Source organism: Paroedura picta, chromosome 6 (genome assembly GCF_049243985.1).
Source record: "Paroedura picta isolate Pp20150507F chromosome 6, Ppicta_v3.0, whole genome shotgun sequence".
NCBI lineage: Eukaryota > Metazoa > Chordata > Lepidosauria > Squamata > Gekkonidae > Paroedura > Paroedura picta.
The window spans coordinates 16,031,678-16,050,101 of NC_135374.1; the positions used below are offsets into that span (position 1 = coordinate 16,031,678).

Sequence of the window (18,424 nt, forward strand, 5' to 3'; positions counted from 1 at the left end):
ATGGCCGATTGATACTAAAATATTAACAATAGTAATATAAGGAAAGGCGATAGGATTTTGCCACCTTTGATACTACAAACTGGTTTTGGAGGATTGGAGGTTTCAACCACTGTTGAAGCCAATGAAAACGGAATTGATCTAGAAGCCGTTATGGTTGTTCCTTCTGGTATATAAAAGATGCAAAAGAAATTGTATTTACTCATTGTATATATCCTTACAAACATATTGCCTTGGAAAGGTTCCCTTTCTCTTCTGTTGATTGTTCATTGCGAACCTTTCTTTTTTTTGTACTGTAATCAGATTGGAAAAACGACAAGGGGGAAAGGCAGAAGCCCTTCCTGCCCCTGTGCCATGGTGGTCCTATCCAGTCTTGGGCCCTTGGGTGCAGATTAAAGGCATTCTTACCTGTGCATTTGCTGTTTCAAAATGGGGGGCGTTCCTGGGGTGTACCTGAGGACATAGCGTTGTCCAGTTGGGCCCTGCATCTAAAGGTAAGGTAACGCAGAGCATTAAAGGAGCTGTCATTCTTGGAATTATGCTGACAGCTTTTGATCCCTGTAAGGACACCGCTGACACAATATGTCACTATGACCACCAGTGAGGTAACTAATAACGACAGTAACAAAGCTACAACGGGGGTAATTTCATAACAGAAGTATAATTATAATGTACCGAAAAGTGCAATTTCCAACTAAAGTGTGCAAATCTTTTTAGAACCTTACTAAACACAGAATCCTAGTGAAAATTCCGCATATTTCCACCTGAGATAAGCTCTAAAACAGCCTAGTTTCATCGAATGATAACTTTCCATTTCATCATTCGGTTATCTAAAATAAGTCCTTCTGATTTTCATTGAGGCAGACTTGATCTTGACTGGCTCGCCACCCACAGTCCAGGTGTCCCACCGGATCCCTGTTTGCAGCATCCTCCCCGTGAACCGATGCAGCCCGTTGAGATTTGCAAGGCCACACTGGCTGAACCACCAGCCCGTTTTCTCGCTGAAGTTGCTGCAGCTCTTCACAGGCTCTTCTTGGAGAGAGCATGCAGGGTTGCAGCCGTCGTTGTCCATATCGTACGTACTAAAAGGGAACGCATTTTGGCTGTCTTCTTCTTTGAGTCCCCGAAATGCATCTCCTGAGTAACAGGAAGGGAGAAAAAAAATAGCAATAGTGATTAAATTAATTTGAATTCACTTCAAGGTACTGCATTCCAAAATACAATCATAGGCACATTTATTACTTATCGGCGGTATTCGAAGGAAGATATAGGGAAATAGCCTGTATCAAAAGGAAATGTACTTGTGGCTCGGGACACAGAAACCATGGAACATGTTCTCCTTCAATGTCGATTTTATAATGACATTCGAACTAGTCTAATTCTTTCACTGTTAGGCAGATTCCCAGGGCGTTCAGGAGAATTTTACATTTCTCTGCTGATTGCAGATATAGATAATGATACAACCTGTAGAGTTGCCCAGTTCTGCGCAGCAGCGATCACAATTCTGTTTCGAGTGAACTGGACAGCTGCGTTTATGTACCTTATTATTGTATTTTGTATGGTTATGTTTTAAAAGGTAAAGGTAAAGGTATCCCCTGTGCAAGCACCGAGTCATGTCTGACCCTTGGGGTGACGCCCTCTAGCGTTTTCATGGCAGACTCAATACGGGGTGGTTTGCCAGTGCCTTCCCCAGTCATTACCGTTTACCCTCCAGCAAGCTGGGTACTCATTTTACCGACCTCGGAAGGATGGAAGGCTGAGTCAACCTTGAGCCGGCTGCTGGGATTGAACTCCCAGCCTCATGGGCAGACAGCTTCAGAGAGCATTTCTGCTGCCTTACCACCCTGCGCCACAAGAGGCTCTTATTGTTATGTTTTAAGATGTTTTAATTCCTGGTTTTAATGGATGTTTTTCTATCATCTTGTGCTGGTCTATGACCGTAATAAAACTAACTTGAACTACTCATCGCATGTTTATCCCATCCTTTCTCCAAGGAATTTGAGGTTGCATGGATGGCTCGTCTCACCTCCATTTGTCCTCACAACTAATCAGCAAGTTAAGTTAGGCTGGGAAAGACGCTAAGCTAGTCTGAGGTTAAGTTAAGTTAGGCTGAGGTTTCCTAGTGAGCTTCTTGACAAGCAGGGATTTGAACTTGGCTCCATCCCCACCCCCTACTTAGTCCTACTATTAGGTCATACCAGTGCTTTAAAATGTAGTATAGTGGTTAAACAGCAACAGACTCTAATCTGGAGGACTGGGTTTGATGCCCCACTCCTCCACATGAAGCCAGCTGGGTGACCTTGGATAGTCACAGTCTCCTCAGAGCTGTTGTCTTAGAGCTCTCAGGGATTGGACCCAGGACCTCCTGCATGCCATGCAAACGCTCTACCACTGAGCCTGGCCCTTCTCCAAGGCCAGGTATTCTGGAATGTTCAAATCTTGCCTTCCTACTATGCCTGCCAGAAAGCATAAAGCAGAATATAACCTGGTGATTATTCCAAACGTAGGAGATGGAATAGTTAAAAAAAGAAGAAGAATCTGGGCCTACCATTCTCTTGGGGGTGATAGAAAGTGCCGTCAAGTCACAGCTGACTTATGGCAACTCCTTAAGGCAGGGGTAGTCAAACTGCGGCCCTCCAGATGTCCATGGACTACAATTCCCAGGAGCCCCCTGCCAGCGAATGCTGGCGGGGGCTCCTGGGAATTGTAGTCCATGGACATCTGGAGGGCCGCAGTTTGACTACCCCTGCCTTAAGGTTTTCGGGGCAAGGGATGAACAGAGGCGTTTTGCCATTGGCTGCCTCTGCACGGCAACCTTGGACTTCCTTGGTGTTCTCCCACCCAAGTACTAACCATGAAGGACCCTGCTTAGCTTCTGAGATCTGACAAGATCTGGCTAGCCTGGACCATTCAGCTCAGGGTTCCACTTCATTACTAATCTCCTTTTTGAATACATGCTGCATGCAGACGTTATCTGCCCCCTAAATCTCCCCTCTGCAATTTTTAAAGCTGAACAACTCTGAGCACCCAAAAGAAAAGTCTTACCGGCATTTCCAGAGTATTGTCCTAAATGTATCTTAAAAGAGCACGCTTCGTCCTCTAGCCAAAAGCTGTCATATGACGCATATGCGTACGTGTCGTCTTCAGACTCCAAGCCCACGTAAAGCATGAAGCTGGCAGTTTTCTGGTTGACTATGTGGAAAACCTTCCGGAGCCCGAGCCAAAATTCCCCTATAAACGGCATTAAAATAAACTTTGGAAGAATAGAAGCAAAGATTTCTCCCTCTGTGCCACCTTAAAGAGTTCAATGTAAAGCAGGGTTATATCTTTTCAATAAAGAAGAAGAAGAAGAAGAAGAAGAAGAAGAAGAAGAAGAAGAAGAAGAAGAAGAAGAAGAAGAAGAAGAAGAAGAAGAAGAAGAAGAAGAAGAAGAAGAAGAAGAAGAAGAAGAAGAAGAAGAAGAAGGAGATGGTTCTTATATGCCGCTAGTCTATACCCAAAGGAGCCTCAAAGTGGCTTACGCTGGCTTTCCTTTTCCTCTCCCTACAACAGACACCCTGTGGGGTGGGTGAGGCTGACAGAGCCCTGATGTCACTGCTGGGTCAGAACAGCTTTATCAATGCAGTGGCAAGCCCAAGGTCACCCAGCTGGCTGCATCAAATCCGGGTCACCAGATTAGAAGTCTACACTCCTAACCACTACACCAAGCTAGTGGATTTAAGGGTGTATAACTACTGGCTATTTGGATAAAAGAGTTTAGTCCTGCCATAGAAGCGTGATACTGAGTGCAATGAATAAATCTACCAAGAAGTATATTGCAAGAAAGACAAACTCAGATTTATTCAGGTAGCTTCAGATCATGTTCAGGTTGCCCTTTCTGAAGTCTCTGTGTGTGCTAGTACTAAGAGAGATTGCACAGTCCGTATCAAATGGAGATGCCTCCAGCCATCTCGGAAGGAATGGACCGTGCAATGTCTCTTAGTACTAGCACACACAGAGACTTCAGAAAGGGCAACAGAGCTGGAAAGACTTCCAGCATCCTTCTTTTGATCTGCTGTCCCGCATCTCCTTTGTCAGCTGGATTGTTGTTCTCAAGGAACATCATTCCTTCCAGCTGATCCTTTCTTTCCTAACCTTCATGAAGATAAGATTGGGAATGAAATTGGGATCACTGTGAGTGGGCAGGTAGTTGTGAGTCCCTGCACTGTGCAAAGGGTTGGACTAGATGACCCTGGAGATCCCCTCTAACTCTATGATTCTATGATTCGGCCCCTTTTGTCTCTTGCCATCCTAGCATAGATCGATAGCAGAATGCACTTTCTACTCTTTTCTACCCAGCATGGAGTTCTTCTATAATAAAGAATCTAGATTTCTAGCCTAAATCAACAAGCTGCTGGTGAACTCAATTCTTAAAGCAGCATCACAGTCCAGCTGTACAAAGGAAACTCTTACGCTATAAGTAATGGTTACACACACACACACACAATTTAGAAACTGACACCTGAAAGGTCCCCAAATCCATCCAAATAGTCAGACCACATCTTCTGAAATTCGACGATCCCCTCGGTTCTTTTCTGAATCACAGTCCAGCCTCCTCCTCTGAAGTCCATCTCGCACAATACCTTAAAATGAATCAAGGATTTGGAAAAGGCCTTTGATAATGTCATTTGTCTGTCACAGAATACTTTTCATCCTTTCAAATCAAATAAGGATAACTGATACGGTGAGGAACAGTTCGTATTTTGCAGAGTAAGACCAGTGATTTTGCTCAATAGTCCTTCACCTCTTTAAAGAGAAATTAGAAACATTCTTGGAAGTGGGTTTTTTTAAAGCAATGTTCCACCTCCCCTGGGAATTTCCATGATCTGATCCGTTTTTAGAGAAAGAAGAAGAAGAAGAAGAATTGGGTTTTATATGCCGCTTTTCTCTACCCGAAGGAGGCTCAAAGCGGCTTACAGTCGCCTTCCCTTTCCTCTCCCCACAACAGACACCCTGTGAGGGAGGTGAGGCTGAGAGAGCCCTGATATTACTGAAGAAGAAGAATTGGTTCTTATATGCTGCTTTTCTCTACCCGAAGGAGGCTCAAAGTGGCTTACAGTCGCCTTCCCTTTCCTCTCCCCACAACAGACACCCTGTGAGGTGGGTGAGGCTGAGAGAGCCCTGATATTCCTGCTCAGTCAGAACAGTTTTATCAGTGCTGTGGCGAGCCCAAGGTCACCCAGCTGGCTGCATGTGGGGGAGTGCAGAATCGAACCTGGCATGCCAGATTAGAAGTCCACACTCCTAACCACTACACCAAACTGGCTCTCCAAAAGGATGTGGTGGAGCTATGGTGGCAGACCTAGAATTCTCAAGAGTTCCAGTTACTTCAGTCTATTAAGCACAGGTGTTTCCCCTCGCTTTTGCCATGCATCTCTATCAGATTTTCTTTTTCGTTCTTCATTGATTTCACCACCTTCAGCACCCAGTTCACTTTCTTGCTGTTTCCCTGTTTTCTATGCTGATGGTAATTCAAAAGCATCACATACTCCCTCAGATTTCCCTCTTCTTGCCTGTTGCAGACCACTCCCCCACCTACATTGAGGTCATTCCACCCACTCTGCACCTTTTGAGGGTCATTTGGTAGACAATATTTATTGATTACTTTTTCCCTTGTTGTTTCACAAGTTCTAAAAGGAGGGAAGGAGGGAGGGAAGGACAGAACAACATTAGTCAGTGTGCCACCCATCAAGCCCAGCAGCAAGCACCACAGTCATTGCCACTGCTCAGCTGGTAACCATGGGAGAAATGGAAAGAAAGCTTTAACCCAGCCAAACGAGTACCCCAAAATACCCAGAAAACCCCCTGAGTGCTTTGGCCACGAGTTCAGTCTTTTTGTTCTTGCAGCAAACTGGATTTATAGAATTTGGATCCAGCAAGTCATCCAGTTTCGACATGGCCCTTATTTGGGCCAAAGTGACTGCTTTTTTGCAATCTGACCCCAAATGCCCCTTGCTGGACCATTTCCCCTTCCTTACCAAAACCTTCCCCTTCTTTAAATTTCAAATAGAATCCTTGACTTAAGGTTGCCTCACATCCTGGTGGAGGCACAGATTCCCCACTGCTAGGCCCAACAACCTGCTGCAAATCAGCGGGGCGATGCAGGGGACTTACTCAGAAAAAGAAGAGGCCCAGTCAACACAGCATTGTACCTATGCCACTTACAACATGACCTGGAAGTGACATCATCACATTAGAACCATTGGGATGACACTCTGGTGTTGGGCAAAACCTCTATGGTAGAAGTCAAATTTACCATAGAGTTTTTGCCCAAATACCAGAGTATTGCTCTGATGCTGCTGTGTGATGACAACACTTCTGGCTCATGACAGAAGTGATGTAGGCCCTTCACTGCAACATCAGCTGTGTCTTTCTCTCGCTCCCAGTAAGTCCTCCCATCCTCCATTGGTTGCTGGGAGAAACTTGGCAATCCTACCCTGACTTTGTTTTCAGTATTAACTCCCCTCCCACTTGGGTTATTTATGTAACCATGTTTTCCCATTGGTTCTTGATTTCTGGCCAGTGTTATAAGTAAGCATTTTGACTTCTTAGATCATTAACTTCTATAAATGCTGGCATTGACTCTCAAACATTAGAATGTGTTTATTTAAGAGGAAATTTTTGGTGCGATTAAATTATCATCTTGCTTTTTGCAAAAGTATCCCTTTCCTGTGAGCTGAAATAGTTCATGAATGGATAATGTTTTAGCCCTTAAGAGTCCACATTTCACGAGGGTTTTTTTTTTCAATCACAGAAATGATTTTGCACAAATTACACCGATTGATTTGAGAATCAAAGCTTCCCTTGCCAGCTATAGATAGTGAGGGGCTTTGTTAGAATACAGTTAAACATAAATTAGACATTGAAGTGTAAACTTTTCATAATGCTTGTAAGATATGCCTAGCACTCCTTTGGCCTTACCCACTTTGCAGTTATTCATCACTGTTATTCCAAAGAGCCGGGGCTGAACCATTGCAAACACATTTTTCATTTTCTTTATTAGTCACCCAAACCCTGAACGGACAAAAACAAACGATACTAGGACTGAAACTATGGGGGAATGTTTGTTTGGCTGATCAGATCATATCCCTAAGTCAATATCTATAAAACATTATTGTGTACATTGATTTAATAAAAGTGCCAGTTGCAAAATCAGGGATTTTTAAAGCTAAGGAGCACAAAGAGAATAAAACATTCCCTTTATGTAGCTTTTAAGAAGAGCAGGGGTGAGGGTTGTACCCCACTTTTTACTAGAGAGACAGCTTGGTGTAGTGGTTAGGAGTGCAGACTTCTAATCTGGCATGCTGGGTTCGATTCTGCGCTCCCTCCACATGCAACCAGCTGGGTGACCTTGGGCTTGCCACAGCACTGATAAAGCTGTTCTGACCAAGCAGTAATATCAGGGCTCTCTCAGCCTCACCCACCTCACAGGGTGTCTGTTGTGGGGAGAGGAAAGGGAAGGCAAATATAAGCCACTTTGAGACTCCTTTGGGTAGAGAAAAGCGGCACATAAGAACCAACTCTTCAGTAATATCAGGGCTCTCAGCCTCACCTCCCTCACAGGGTGTCTGTTGTGGGGATAGGAAAGGGAAGGCAAATATAAGCCGCTTTGAGACTCCTTTGGGTAGAGAAAAGCAGCCTAAAAGAACCAACTCTTCTTCAGTAATATCAGGGCTCTCTCAGCCTCATCTACCTCACAGGGTGTCTGTTGTGGGGAGAGGAAAGGGAAAGCGAATATAAGCCGTTTTGAGACTCCTTTGGGTAGAGAAAAGCAGCATATAGGAACCAACTTTTCTATCCAAAGGAGTCTAAAAGCAATTGACAATCGCCTGCCCTTCCTCTCCCCACAACAAACATCTTGTGAGGTGGGTGGAGCTGAGAGAGCTCTGACAGAACCGTGACTGATCCAGCTGGCTGCATATGGAGGAGTGGGGAATCACTCCTGGTTGTCCAGATTTGAGGCTGCCGCCCTTAACCACAACACCAGGTTGGTTCTCAAGAAGCTAAGTGCATGTGATATCAACAAGACTCTGTGTTAGAAAACCATGGGTTGCTGCTAAATTAATAAAAGGCCAATGGGAGCAATTTAAGAGAAAAACAAGAGGTTCAACCAGGATACAGAAGGGGGGCTGTCAGAAAATTCCCAGCCTTTGGGCTCCTGCTGCAGCTCAATGGAGCATCATGAAGAAAATGAGAGGAACTATGGTCACAAGACACTCTAGGAATCCTACCACTGCAGAAGAGACTTGGATGACTTCAGCTTGGCCATAATGGGAGAGGAGAACAATCAAAGCACTACGTTTTTTGCAAGAAACCAGAAGATTTGAAAAACATTCATTACCTCAAAGGGGTAGCTTGAGCCTTCTGGATGGATGATGTACAGGCCACTTGGAGTTTTAGTAACCGTTCCAATAGTGTCTTTAATATCACTGCAATCCAAACCTAGAGACAGCATTACCAAAGTTCAGACCCAATCTTGCAAATGCAACCAAATATTAAGCCTAAAAAATGGAGATACTAACTTAACTATTCCCCTGCCTGTTGGCCTGAAATGTCTCCCTCTCCAGCTTCAACTCTACCTGGCTGCCGAGTTTAAGAGCTACATTTTTGAGTTTAGCCTGGCTTAAGCCAAGCTTGTTAGACCTTGTCCTTAGTTAATGGCAACTCCCTATTTAGAATGGACGGGTCACGAATTCCGCACCAAACACTACTGAAGCTTTGTGGGTCTGTGAAAAGTGTATGCAAAATTGCAGGCCATCCACTCCTACTGATCACGAATAAGGAGGCCCTAAGAATTGTGCCAGCCATGGCTACTAGGATTTGGACATTGGCAAGTGACATGAAATATCTCATTTGGCCAGGCCTGGTATAAAGGCCAAATAACTTTGCCTTCTGCCTTTGAGTCATTAATACAGCCGAACCTTCTGACTGCTACACATTGGGCAAACCCTAGCCTCCAATTTTAGTTCCAACAACAGACAAAAGAACCATTTGCCAGTCTGAATACAGGCATGGCCCTGACATAGGCTTGCCATGTGTCCAGCTATGGTGGGTAAACCTTCACCCTCAAGAAATGGAGGGATAAGTGTGTGGGGGGGGGGGATAGCCAGAAAACGATCCTCAATGCTATTGCTTGAAGAATTTCTCCGTGTCTGTCTGGTTTTTACCATAATTTTGGGAAGTGCTGTCACATCCTCCTCGAATTCCATCCTACTCAGACACCAGACACCAAGGCAGTGCTGGCAGCCCTACCCTGACAGACTGAGATGGAAAAATGACTGAGCAGAGCAGTTATATGCATACACTTGTGACCTGGGGCCAATTTGTTCTTCATTCATGTCATGTGCTTTCTATTTCTCCCATGGTTGAAGCACAGCCTGCAGAGTAACATACCAGTTTATTTGTCCTCATGATTACTAGCCTTAGATCTTTATGCAGGCTAACAAGGCAGAAGAAGAGGAGCTGTTTTTTTTGGGGGGGGGGTTGTAAAGGAGTCTTGAAGTGGCTTACAATCACTTTCCCTTCCTTTCCCCACAACACCCTGAGAGATAGGTGAGGCTGAGAGAGCTCTGAGAGAACTGGGACTAGCCTAAGGTCACCCAGCTGACTGCACATGGAGCAGGAATGGAGAATCAAACCCAATTCTCCAGATGAGAGGTTGCCATTCTTACCTACTACACCAAGCTGGCTCTCGAAGCAGTAACCACACTATATAAACTACAAATAATCAGCAATGAATGACACATGGGAGACTGCTTATTTGGATAGGTCACTGCCACTCGAATTTACTTTCCCTGCAGTAAAACATGATTTTTTAAAACCTATCTCATAGGATGGTAGTAAAGATAAGCAAGATAAAGAGATTGCAAAATTTATTGTCTATTTAAGCGGTGTAGAAATTATTAGGAGCCATCATAAGGTTGACTATTCCTACAAGTAAAGTTTGAAGTACTGAGATACTTATTTGGATGAATGGATCTATTCAAAAGATATTGTACCAAAGGAAGAAAAATGTACAGCTTTAAAACAACTGGCTCCTCCCTCCGCCATCTTGATTTTTCGCCACTGAGATTCCAGAATCATTACAGAACCAAAAATAGAAATATTATCTGCTAGCCAAGAGGAGTCCATACCGTGAGACTGAATTGCTCGGTGGGGAAATACATCTATTGGTCTCCTAGAACTGTCGCCATTTAACTGCATAACCCGACTCATAAGTTCATTAACCTGTGTGTTGAAAAGAAGACTGGTTAAATATCCTTACAGTTTCAAGCCAATACTGCATTTTTAGAAATTGCTCATCATCGGTAGCAGATGTCTAAAAAGTTTTGAATGGCACAGTTTATACATAATTGTTTTTTTTAATGTAACTACACATCTGTTGGAAAATGATAAAACTAATTCTATATGTTGAATAAATATTCTGGAGAGGAACCAAGGATTTCGCAAGATTAAGCTTCTCTTCATAACGCTGACTTCTGCACGTTGATTATTGATTAGTATTTTACTGGACTGGGGAGTTTTATATTGTAAGCCACCGCGAGAAGACATTGTTGAGAGTGGCGGGGTATAAACAAAAGCATAAATAAATAAAATGAGATAACGGCAATTTGTTGCCCTTACAATCAAACAACCCCAAAATATTGATGTCTGAGGGACAGTAAGAATTAGCTTCTTCTATGAAAGTCATTCTTTAAATTTATAATTCAGATTTCATTGGGATGAAGAAAAATACTCAATTAATACTACTTCCTGTACCGAAAGCAGCGTATTCTCAAAGTATCAGCAGGCACCTGATTAGAAAGGTAATCCAGAGAAGACTGCTGGTCCTCCATCAAGTTCCTTATCATTTTCTTGGTGCTTCTTGCATATTCCACTAGAGAACTCTGCAAATTCCCTTTGAGCAAACAGATTATTTGTTATTTAATCAGATGTGACAAACATTACAGTATAGATTGTGTTAGTATTGTGTGGAAATATCAAGTCAGCTTCCAAAGTCAACACAGGACACCGGTTTGTGGGATTTTAGGCACAACCTCCACTATCGGGATAGGCTGGCACTGCAGGAAGGGACCATACCTAACTGGTTGTCCTACTGGTGAAACATCAGGAACTAGATCTACCAGACCATGGCCACACAGCCTGGAAAACCCACAACCACCAGTTGACCCCACCCATGAAAGCCAATTCATTGGACCATAACTAAATTGGTCATTTAAAGATTCTCAGAAATCTTTAAATGGGACTGCTCAGAAACATATGGATCCCCATGCAACTGGGAGAGCTTCTACGTGTACTTCATGTTTATGAATACAAGACAAAACATGGAAACTGGTCTTCAAGTAGATCACCTGATGTACCTTCCAGGGTTGTTACTCTAAGGATTCTATGAAACAGGCTAAGTAAGTGTTAAGTATTTGTGTGAGTGAAAGGTTTTTAAGCTCAAGTAATACCCATATGAATCACTTGAGTTTAGGGTTGGCAGTCTCCAGCTTGGGCTTAGAGTTCTCCCAAGATTACAACTGATCTTTAGACTACAGAGATTAGTTCCCATGGGGAAAGGGCAGGTTTAGAATCTCTATAGAATCATATCCCTGCTGAGATCCCTTTCTTGGACAGACTCCACCATCTCCAAAAACCACCCCCAAATCTCCAGGAAATTCCCAAGCCATAATTGGCAACCCTACTTGGGCTGCAATTCTAAGGACCCTTTCCTGGGAATAAGCCTATTGAATAACATGGGCTTTGAATAAGATTGCTCTCTTGATGTCACTTAGATGAATATGTGAGCTGTCTCTGTTGTCCTATCTCTGATTATTAACTCATGCTGGCTGATTTATACATGCTAAACTTATCACGTGACGCTACAGTCAACGGATGATGAACTGGCCCTTAATTTGAAAATGATAACCCACAAAAATCAGTACAATGCAGTGCAATTCTGTATGGTTTTGCAGTAGAATGACACAAAAGAATAACTATAATTAGAAGGTACATACTACACATATAATGTTTTTCTTCCCGCATTACTTTAGCTTGAAAGTCACAAGGCATGGAGCATTTTTTCTTCTCTTGCGAAATATCTGCAGATTGATTTTTTGTTCCTGGACTGTCTGTGCTTGTTACGGAAGTATTCTGAAACACCAAAGAGTAGCGAAAAATTAAAGAAATCTTGTCAACCATCTGTATACCCCAGTTCTCTACACTCAAGAACTAAAAAGAAAACAAGTTGTCATCACAAAGCACAACAAATCAATATTTCATACATTTCATTTTTAGGTTTATACCTTAAGGTGTTTTATACATACAAGTAAAAATCCAGTGTATGAATACAGGATACTTGGGTTTTAAAACATTTATTTAATAGATGTACTGAGTTGAAGCTTTATGTTCTTTTATTTAGAAAATGTATATATGGTTCTCTACAAGTCTGCCTGAAATGGCTCACAAAGAATAAACGTACAAGAAAACCATAAAAATAACAGTGTTAAAAATGATCAGCAAAGCCATAAAAACCAACTAGGAGCATAATAACAGCATGAAACAATATTCAACAGCCTGTAATGATATCCATAAAACAGTCCTGGGGTTAGAAGCAGACCATAAAAACAGCTTTAAAAGATTCAACCCTTGAATTAAAGACTGAGGACCTAAATAATAAAGTTGGTAGGCAGCAGAAAACCCTCAATTAGGGGACATTGCAAAGGAATGGTGCCACCACTGAAAAAGCCCTGTCTTTGGGGTCTCTGCAGGTGAGGCATGGAGAGTAGGGTTTAAGGTTACCAGACTGCCTGATGCAGTGGTCAATCTCACACCCTCCCACTGCCTCACCCGCATCGTCATCTATTCTCTCAATTAAAAAAAGAGAGGGGAAATGATGCCACATATACTGTGATATAATTTCCAATCGTCATGTCTGAAAGGCTCTAGGAATTTTGTTCTTTGCCATAGAGACTGGGGAACTTTCTAGAGCAGCCAAGGTGGGTGGAAAGATTATATCACTGCTGAGTGATTTACCTAGACATGATGTCATCACCACTTGAAGCGTGTAAAGAGGTGTGGGAGGCAGGAGACTCTCCCATCCCTCAGCAGGACTCCAACAGCAGGGCAGCTTTCTGTTGCAGTAGAACTGTGTGCAACAGACAAATGGCACTGAGAATATAAGACAGTTGCATATGTTTGCTAAAGTGAAACCAGGACCACAGGAGCACAGTTTCTGAGTCTATAATGTCTTGCAGGATTGTAATTTACCATTGTTGAATATGACTTGCGAAAAAAGAATAAAGCCAGCTGGCATAAAACAAACTATATGGAAACCTTTCTCAGAAAATTGCTTTTGCGTCCTGTTACGGTCATGTTTTACTATACTTATTAAGTTTGTACTGGTGTGAAACAATGGCAGCACAAATAAATTGACTTTCTTACCACACTTTCGTATATAGCAACTATATTGATAACCAAGGCATAAAATCAGCAAACGGTAAATTCTATGTGTGCAGCAGTAGCAATATTGTACGCAGCCTATTCCTGCTGTTCAGGCCTTCCATGTCTTTTGGTATGCCATCTACATAGTACAGCATTTCTCAACCTGTTTCCCATTGAGAAACCCCTGAAACATTCTTCAGGCTTCAAAATACCCCAGAAATGGCTCTATCATACAAAATATGGTTGGGAAGCAGAGCTGTTTACATGCCCACCCAAGACCTTTATCCCTCCTATCCTCTCCAGGCCCATCACTGGCCATTTGGGGAGGGAGTGGTGGCTCAATAGGATGATATATGACCATATCACCCAACCCTTGGTTGAGAAAGCTTGACATGGGCCCATTATGCATGGCAGTGGGTGCACCCAGTCTGTGTCCACATAGGGGACACATTTCAGCAGGAAACCTGGTGTCCTGCTGTAATGTGTCCCCCCAGGAAACAAAACAGAGGTGGATTAGTTATGCTGCACGGGGCGGGGGGGGGGGTATTTTGCAGGAAGATGGGATTGCTTGGAACAGAATCCCACCTTCCTGCTAAATGAAAATAAGTGCCCCGGGCCACCCACAGTATGGCTTATATGCGAGTATATAGGGTAATACCTGGAAATGATGTCACAGCGCCCTATGAATTCACATATCTCTCATATTAAAAAATTATAGAGGTGACTGAGTTCCTAGAGCCTCATAGACAGTTTATGCACTGGGGGTTTCCTGCTGGGCTGCAGGCTGGAGTTTTAGTCATGGCAAGTTGCCTCGCCTCTTCCTGCCCCCACATGGGGGAACATTTGGCCTAGTGCAGCTCATCCACCCCCAATTTGTGCTCCTGAATGGGAGCTGGGGCAATGAAGTTCCCAGTGAGTAAATGGTCATAATGTCACTTCCAGATACTATTGGGAAATGACATCATCTTGTGGTGCATCATTGTGTGATGTCATTCTCTGCCATCCCAAAGCTTCCCACCGGTGGCCAATTTTCACATGGCAATTCTAACTATAGCAGGGGAAATGTTTGGCTTGCAGCTCAGGGCTTTTTCATTTCAGAAATCAAGCACTTAGAATGACATTTAAAATCTTACTCTTAAACAATTTAAAACCTGGAAATCTTGAATTGCTTGAAGCAAAAGAAAAAAAATACTATTCCCTTTTCAAACATTTCTGTCAGGTTCCTTTCTTCCTTTTCTAAGGAAATATTCTGTTTTTGCAGTTCCTAGCTTTGATAAAACTGTATTTGTTGAGGTTCTTTTTTAAAAAGTGAAAACATGCAAAGTGTATAATGAAAACATTTTAAAACATGAAAACTATAAAACATTTTTGTTTGACATTTTTACAGATGTTCACCTTTTATTTCTGGCATTGGCCATATACTGACACAACAGTGTACATTGTAAGCCATAATCCTGATAGAACAGAAATAGTTACCGAAGGCAAAAGAACTATAAGCAAACACTTTCATCCTAAACACACTTAAGCTGAGTGATTAATGGAGGATTGACGAAACAAGAGAGGTTTCTAAAAACAAAATCCTTAACTATTAACAGATTTCCCCATTGTACACATATGCAGCAAAGCACCTGGAACTTTTGCCAGCTCTTTCCGTTTTCTTGGCTTCGAACAAAGGACTAAAACTGAGAAACATTAATCCTTCCATGAAAAAGATTTTGAGACATTTCTGCAGGAGGCTAGTAGGAATCCTAAGCATATTGTAAAAAGAACGGCAACAAGAAATAGACCTAAAAGACTGGGGTGGGTTTTTTAACCTGCTTTAGAAAATCAAGATATAACAAATTCCATGTTGTTTTGCATTGACACCAGCACAGATGTATCAAAAGATTAGGTTTTCTGTGGAGAGGCAGGTTTCCATCTCCACCATTTAATAACTGAGTTTTAAGAAGACTTTAACTTGCTAAAATTCCCGGGAACGTTTGTGGATTCATCATTCTTCCTCTGCAATTAGGAAAGGGGGTCGCTTTAGGGCAGATTCAGCAGGGTATTTTCAAGAGGAATGCAACTGCTCTTACCGTCAAAATCCCTCCCAAACCAAAACAAGAGTCTAAAAGCAGAGGAGTGCCTGACCGCCACTTCTCTTATTCTATAAATCTGTTCAAGGCACACACGCTGCAAACCTTACCATTGCAGAACATGGCTGGGCAATACCAGACACACCATCGGCCGAAATGAAAAACATGACACTCAAGAAGATCACTAAGGAGGCCCCAGGCTGGATCATCTCTGAGCTGAAGGAATGAAAAGGGTTTTCAAAGACTTTCTCAAATTGTCCTGGAAAAGACTGTCCGCGAGCCGATGAAGCCTTGAGTTAAGAATTCAGGAATGTGTACGGCACAAACATTCGCTAGCAAGCCAACCCTTTTATGAACAGACTTCGGGATGGGGGATGTACAAAATTACTTTTATGTAACACACTCATGGTTTGACCCGAGGAGCGTTCCTAAATCTTGCAGTGGTTGATCCTAACCATGAGGATTGTGAAGGTCGGATGGCTAACAGTTAGGTAACAAACTGTGATTTTTGTAGCTGTGCCAATGTTCTGCAGAAGGAAAGGGCAAGGGCCATTTTATTAAGACCTGTCAGATATACACAGGCATAGCAAAAAAAAAAAACCCATCTCATAGTTTTCCAGCAAACTCAGCCACTATTCTATCATTTCTCTCCTCCTTCTTCTTTATAACCATAAAATAAAGGTGGGGCAAAAATAATGGAAGCAAACAGAGGAAACTAGATGGTAAAGGGAAACCCCCCACACTCCCACACACTTTCTGGGTTATACTGATTTAGATTTGTCTTCTCCCCTCCCCTAAAGAAAAGCTGAGTCCCCCATGGGTTTCTCCTCTTTCATCCTCTGCTTTCCCTCCCACCCAGCTGTTTCCAGAGGTAGGGAGGGATGGAGTGAGAAGAAGTTGCAGACGTACTATGTTTATAGTCACCAAAATCCCTCTTCAGGCTCAGAGATATCTGGCTCCTGGGTGGGAGCAGCACGCTGTGAGCTGTTGATTTCCAACTCTAATCATCTGGAAATAATCTTGAGACAGCACACTGTATATCATTAAGCACCAATGGCTTTTATGAGTTTTTCATGCATGTAAGCTGTTTTCATGTACTGACTATTGTACAGTTTGACACAGTTCAGACCTGTTGGGGGCGGGGGGAATAATACTGCCCACACATTTAGGCACATGGACATTTCCCCCCAGGACCTCTAAGCACCAGGGCTTTATATGTACAGTATTTGCTGGCGTATAAGACTACTTTCCCCCCCTGAAAAACATGCCTCCAAGTGGGGGGGGGTCGTCCTATACGCGGGGTGCACTTCAGTTGGGATAGACATAGCTGCCCATAGTGGCCCATAGTACTGTAATGTAATGTAACAAACTCTTTATTTTGAGTGGAAATGTTGGGGGGTCGTCTTATACGCTGGCAAATACGGGAATGCAAGGTACCCATTGTAATGATTCCACCCCCGCTATTTGCCAATACGTTCCCCTTTCCAGAAGTTCACCCTCAAGCAAACAAGCAAGACCCAGCCTTGCTCAGGGGGTGGGAAGGGGGGCCACTTGTAGTACAGTGCTGCGGAGCATAAAGCTCTGCAGTTTACTGTGTTCCCACGGGGGACACATTTCAGCAATGGATCTGCTCAGGCACTTAAATGTGTCCCCCTGGGAAACAAAGCAGTGGTGGAATAGTTCCCCTGCATGGGGGGGGGGGGAGAGAGAGAGTTTTTAAATTTTATTTTGCAGGAGGGTGCAATATAAAAATGAATGCCCTGGGCCACCCGTGGCGTGGCAAAGCACCATGAAGTCAACCAGGGCATTCTTTGTCCCTTCTGGGCCACCGTTGTCCCTTCTGTCCAGACGGGCCTGCCACGCGAGAGGCCCTGTTGGCCCCCACAGCGGCTAAGGGAACACAGATTCTCCCGTGCTCCCTTAGCCCGGGGCAAGTAAGGGCCTGATCCATGGCAGGAGGGGGCCTGCCCAGCAGCTGCATCATGTGGAAGTGGGGATTTGTCCATACACAGTCGGCCAGAGAGAGACTTTTGCTGACAGAAAACCCACTCTTCTTCATTAGACCCTAATTCTCTCCCAAAGGTTTTGGTGGGCCTTCCACTTCAGTAGTTGCTATTTGTCTTCTAGCATTTGACCCCTCAGCAGTTTGAAGCCAGGAGAAACATCAAAACAGGGCTGTTTGGCAACATTAGGAACAGCCAGGTGACTCTTAAATAAATACAAGCTTTATTCTATCCCAAAGTGCTGCCTGTAGGCGCCTGCCAAATATGTTTTGAAGAAGTTGATAGTACGAGATAAGGCTTTTACTCAGCAAAGTTTCTGAGTTCCTTCTGAGTTCCGTTGTGGTTCACAAAAACCTTGGAGAAACAACATCGCATTCGTGTCACATTGCCCCCAAATAAAAGAATAAGGAGGCTGGCAGGGGCTCATGGGAATTGTAGTCCATGAACATCTGGAGGACTACAGGTTGACTACCGCTGGATAGAATATTTGAACGAAATGAGCACACGTCGTGTTGCGGTACTGAAGATTGCCTTGAGGCCCACCCAATCCATCCCTACCTGTATCCCCCACCTGTATTTTTGCACGACATCCCCCCCCCAACGGGAGGTTGGCAACCGAGCTCATGGCTGGGCAAGGCCTCCGCCTCACCAAACCCACCGCCGGGACTGAAGCGCCCTCCGCCCGCCCGTCGCCCGCCCGCCCGCCTCGGCCGTCGCCCGTGGTTTCCGTTGCGAAGGAAGCGGCGTCGCCGGTTGCTAAGATGGCGCCGGCGCCCTGGAGCCGGGCGAAGGGCTTCGGCGGGGGCTTCTGAGGCGGGGACGGCGGCCTGCCGCGCCCGCGCTGGGCGCTGAGGGCCGACGGGCGGCGTGAAGAGGCGTGGGGCG

General features: G+C 43.9%; 2 protein-coding genes across 7 annotated transcripts in view; both read right to left on the reverse strand.

Annotated features, from left to right (window-relative positions):
* The window catches only part of LOC143839468 (uncharacterized), a 197,554-nt gene that overhangs the window by 89,107 nt on the left and 90,023 nt on the right, over window positions 1–18,424 (reverse strand). The gene's annotated exons all lie outside the window — the stretch shown is intronic.
* Window positions 640–18,402, reverse strand: ANGPTL5 (angiopoietin like 5). Of its 4 annotated transcripts, XM_077341513.1 has the most exons (10): window positions 18,198–18,402; window positions 16,446–16,555; window positions 15,647–15,752; window positions 12,036–12,171; window positions 10,830–10,933; window positions 10,170–10,263; window positions 8,378–8,478; window positions 4,499–4,619; window positions 3,043–3,228; window positions 640–1,134 (listed from the first exon to the last, which is right to left on the reverse strand). In XM_077341513.1, the coding sequence occupies exons 3-10, from the start codon at window positions 15,743–15,745 to the stop codon at window positions 824–826; spliced, it is 1,152 nt and encodes a 383-aa protein (XP_077197628.1). In that variant the 5' UTR covers window positions 15,746–15,752; window positions 16,446–16,555; window positions 18,198–18,402; the 3' UTR covers window positions 640–823. The 4 variants fall into 4 exon arrangements, with proteins under 4 accessions (XP_077197628.1, XP_077197627.1, XP_077197629.1 ...); XM_077341512.1 differs by lacking the exon at window positions 16,446–16,555 and having other exon boundaries at window positions 18,098–18,252; XM_077341514.1 differs by lacking the exon at window positions 16,446–16,555 and having other exon boundaries at window positions 18,111–18,240.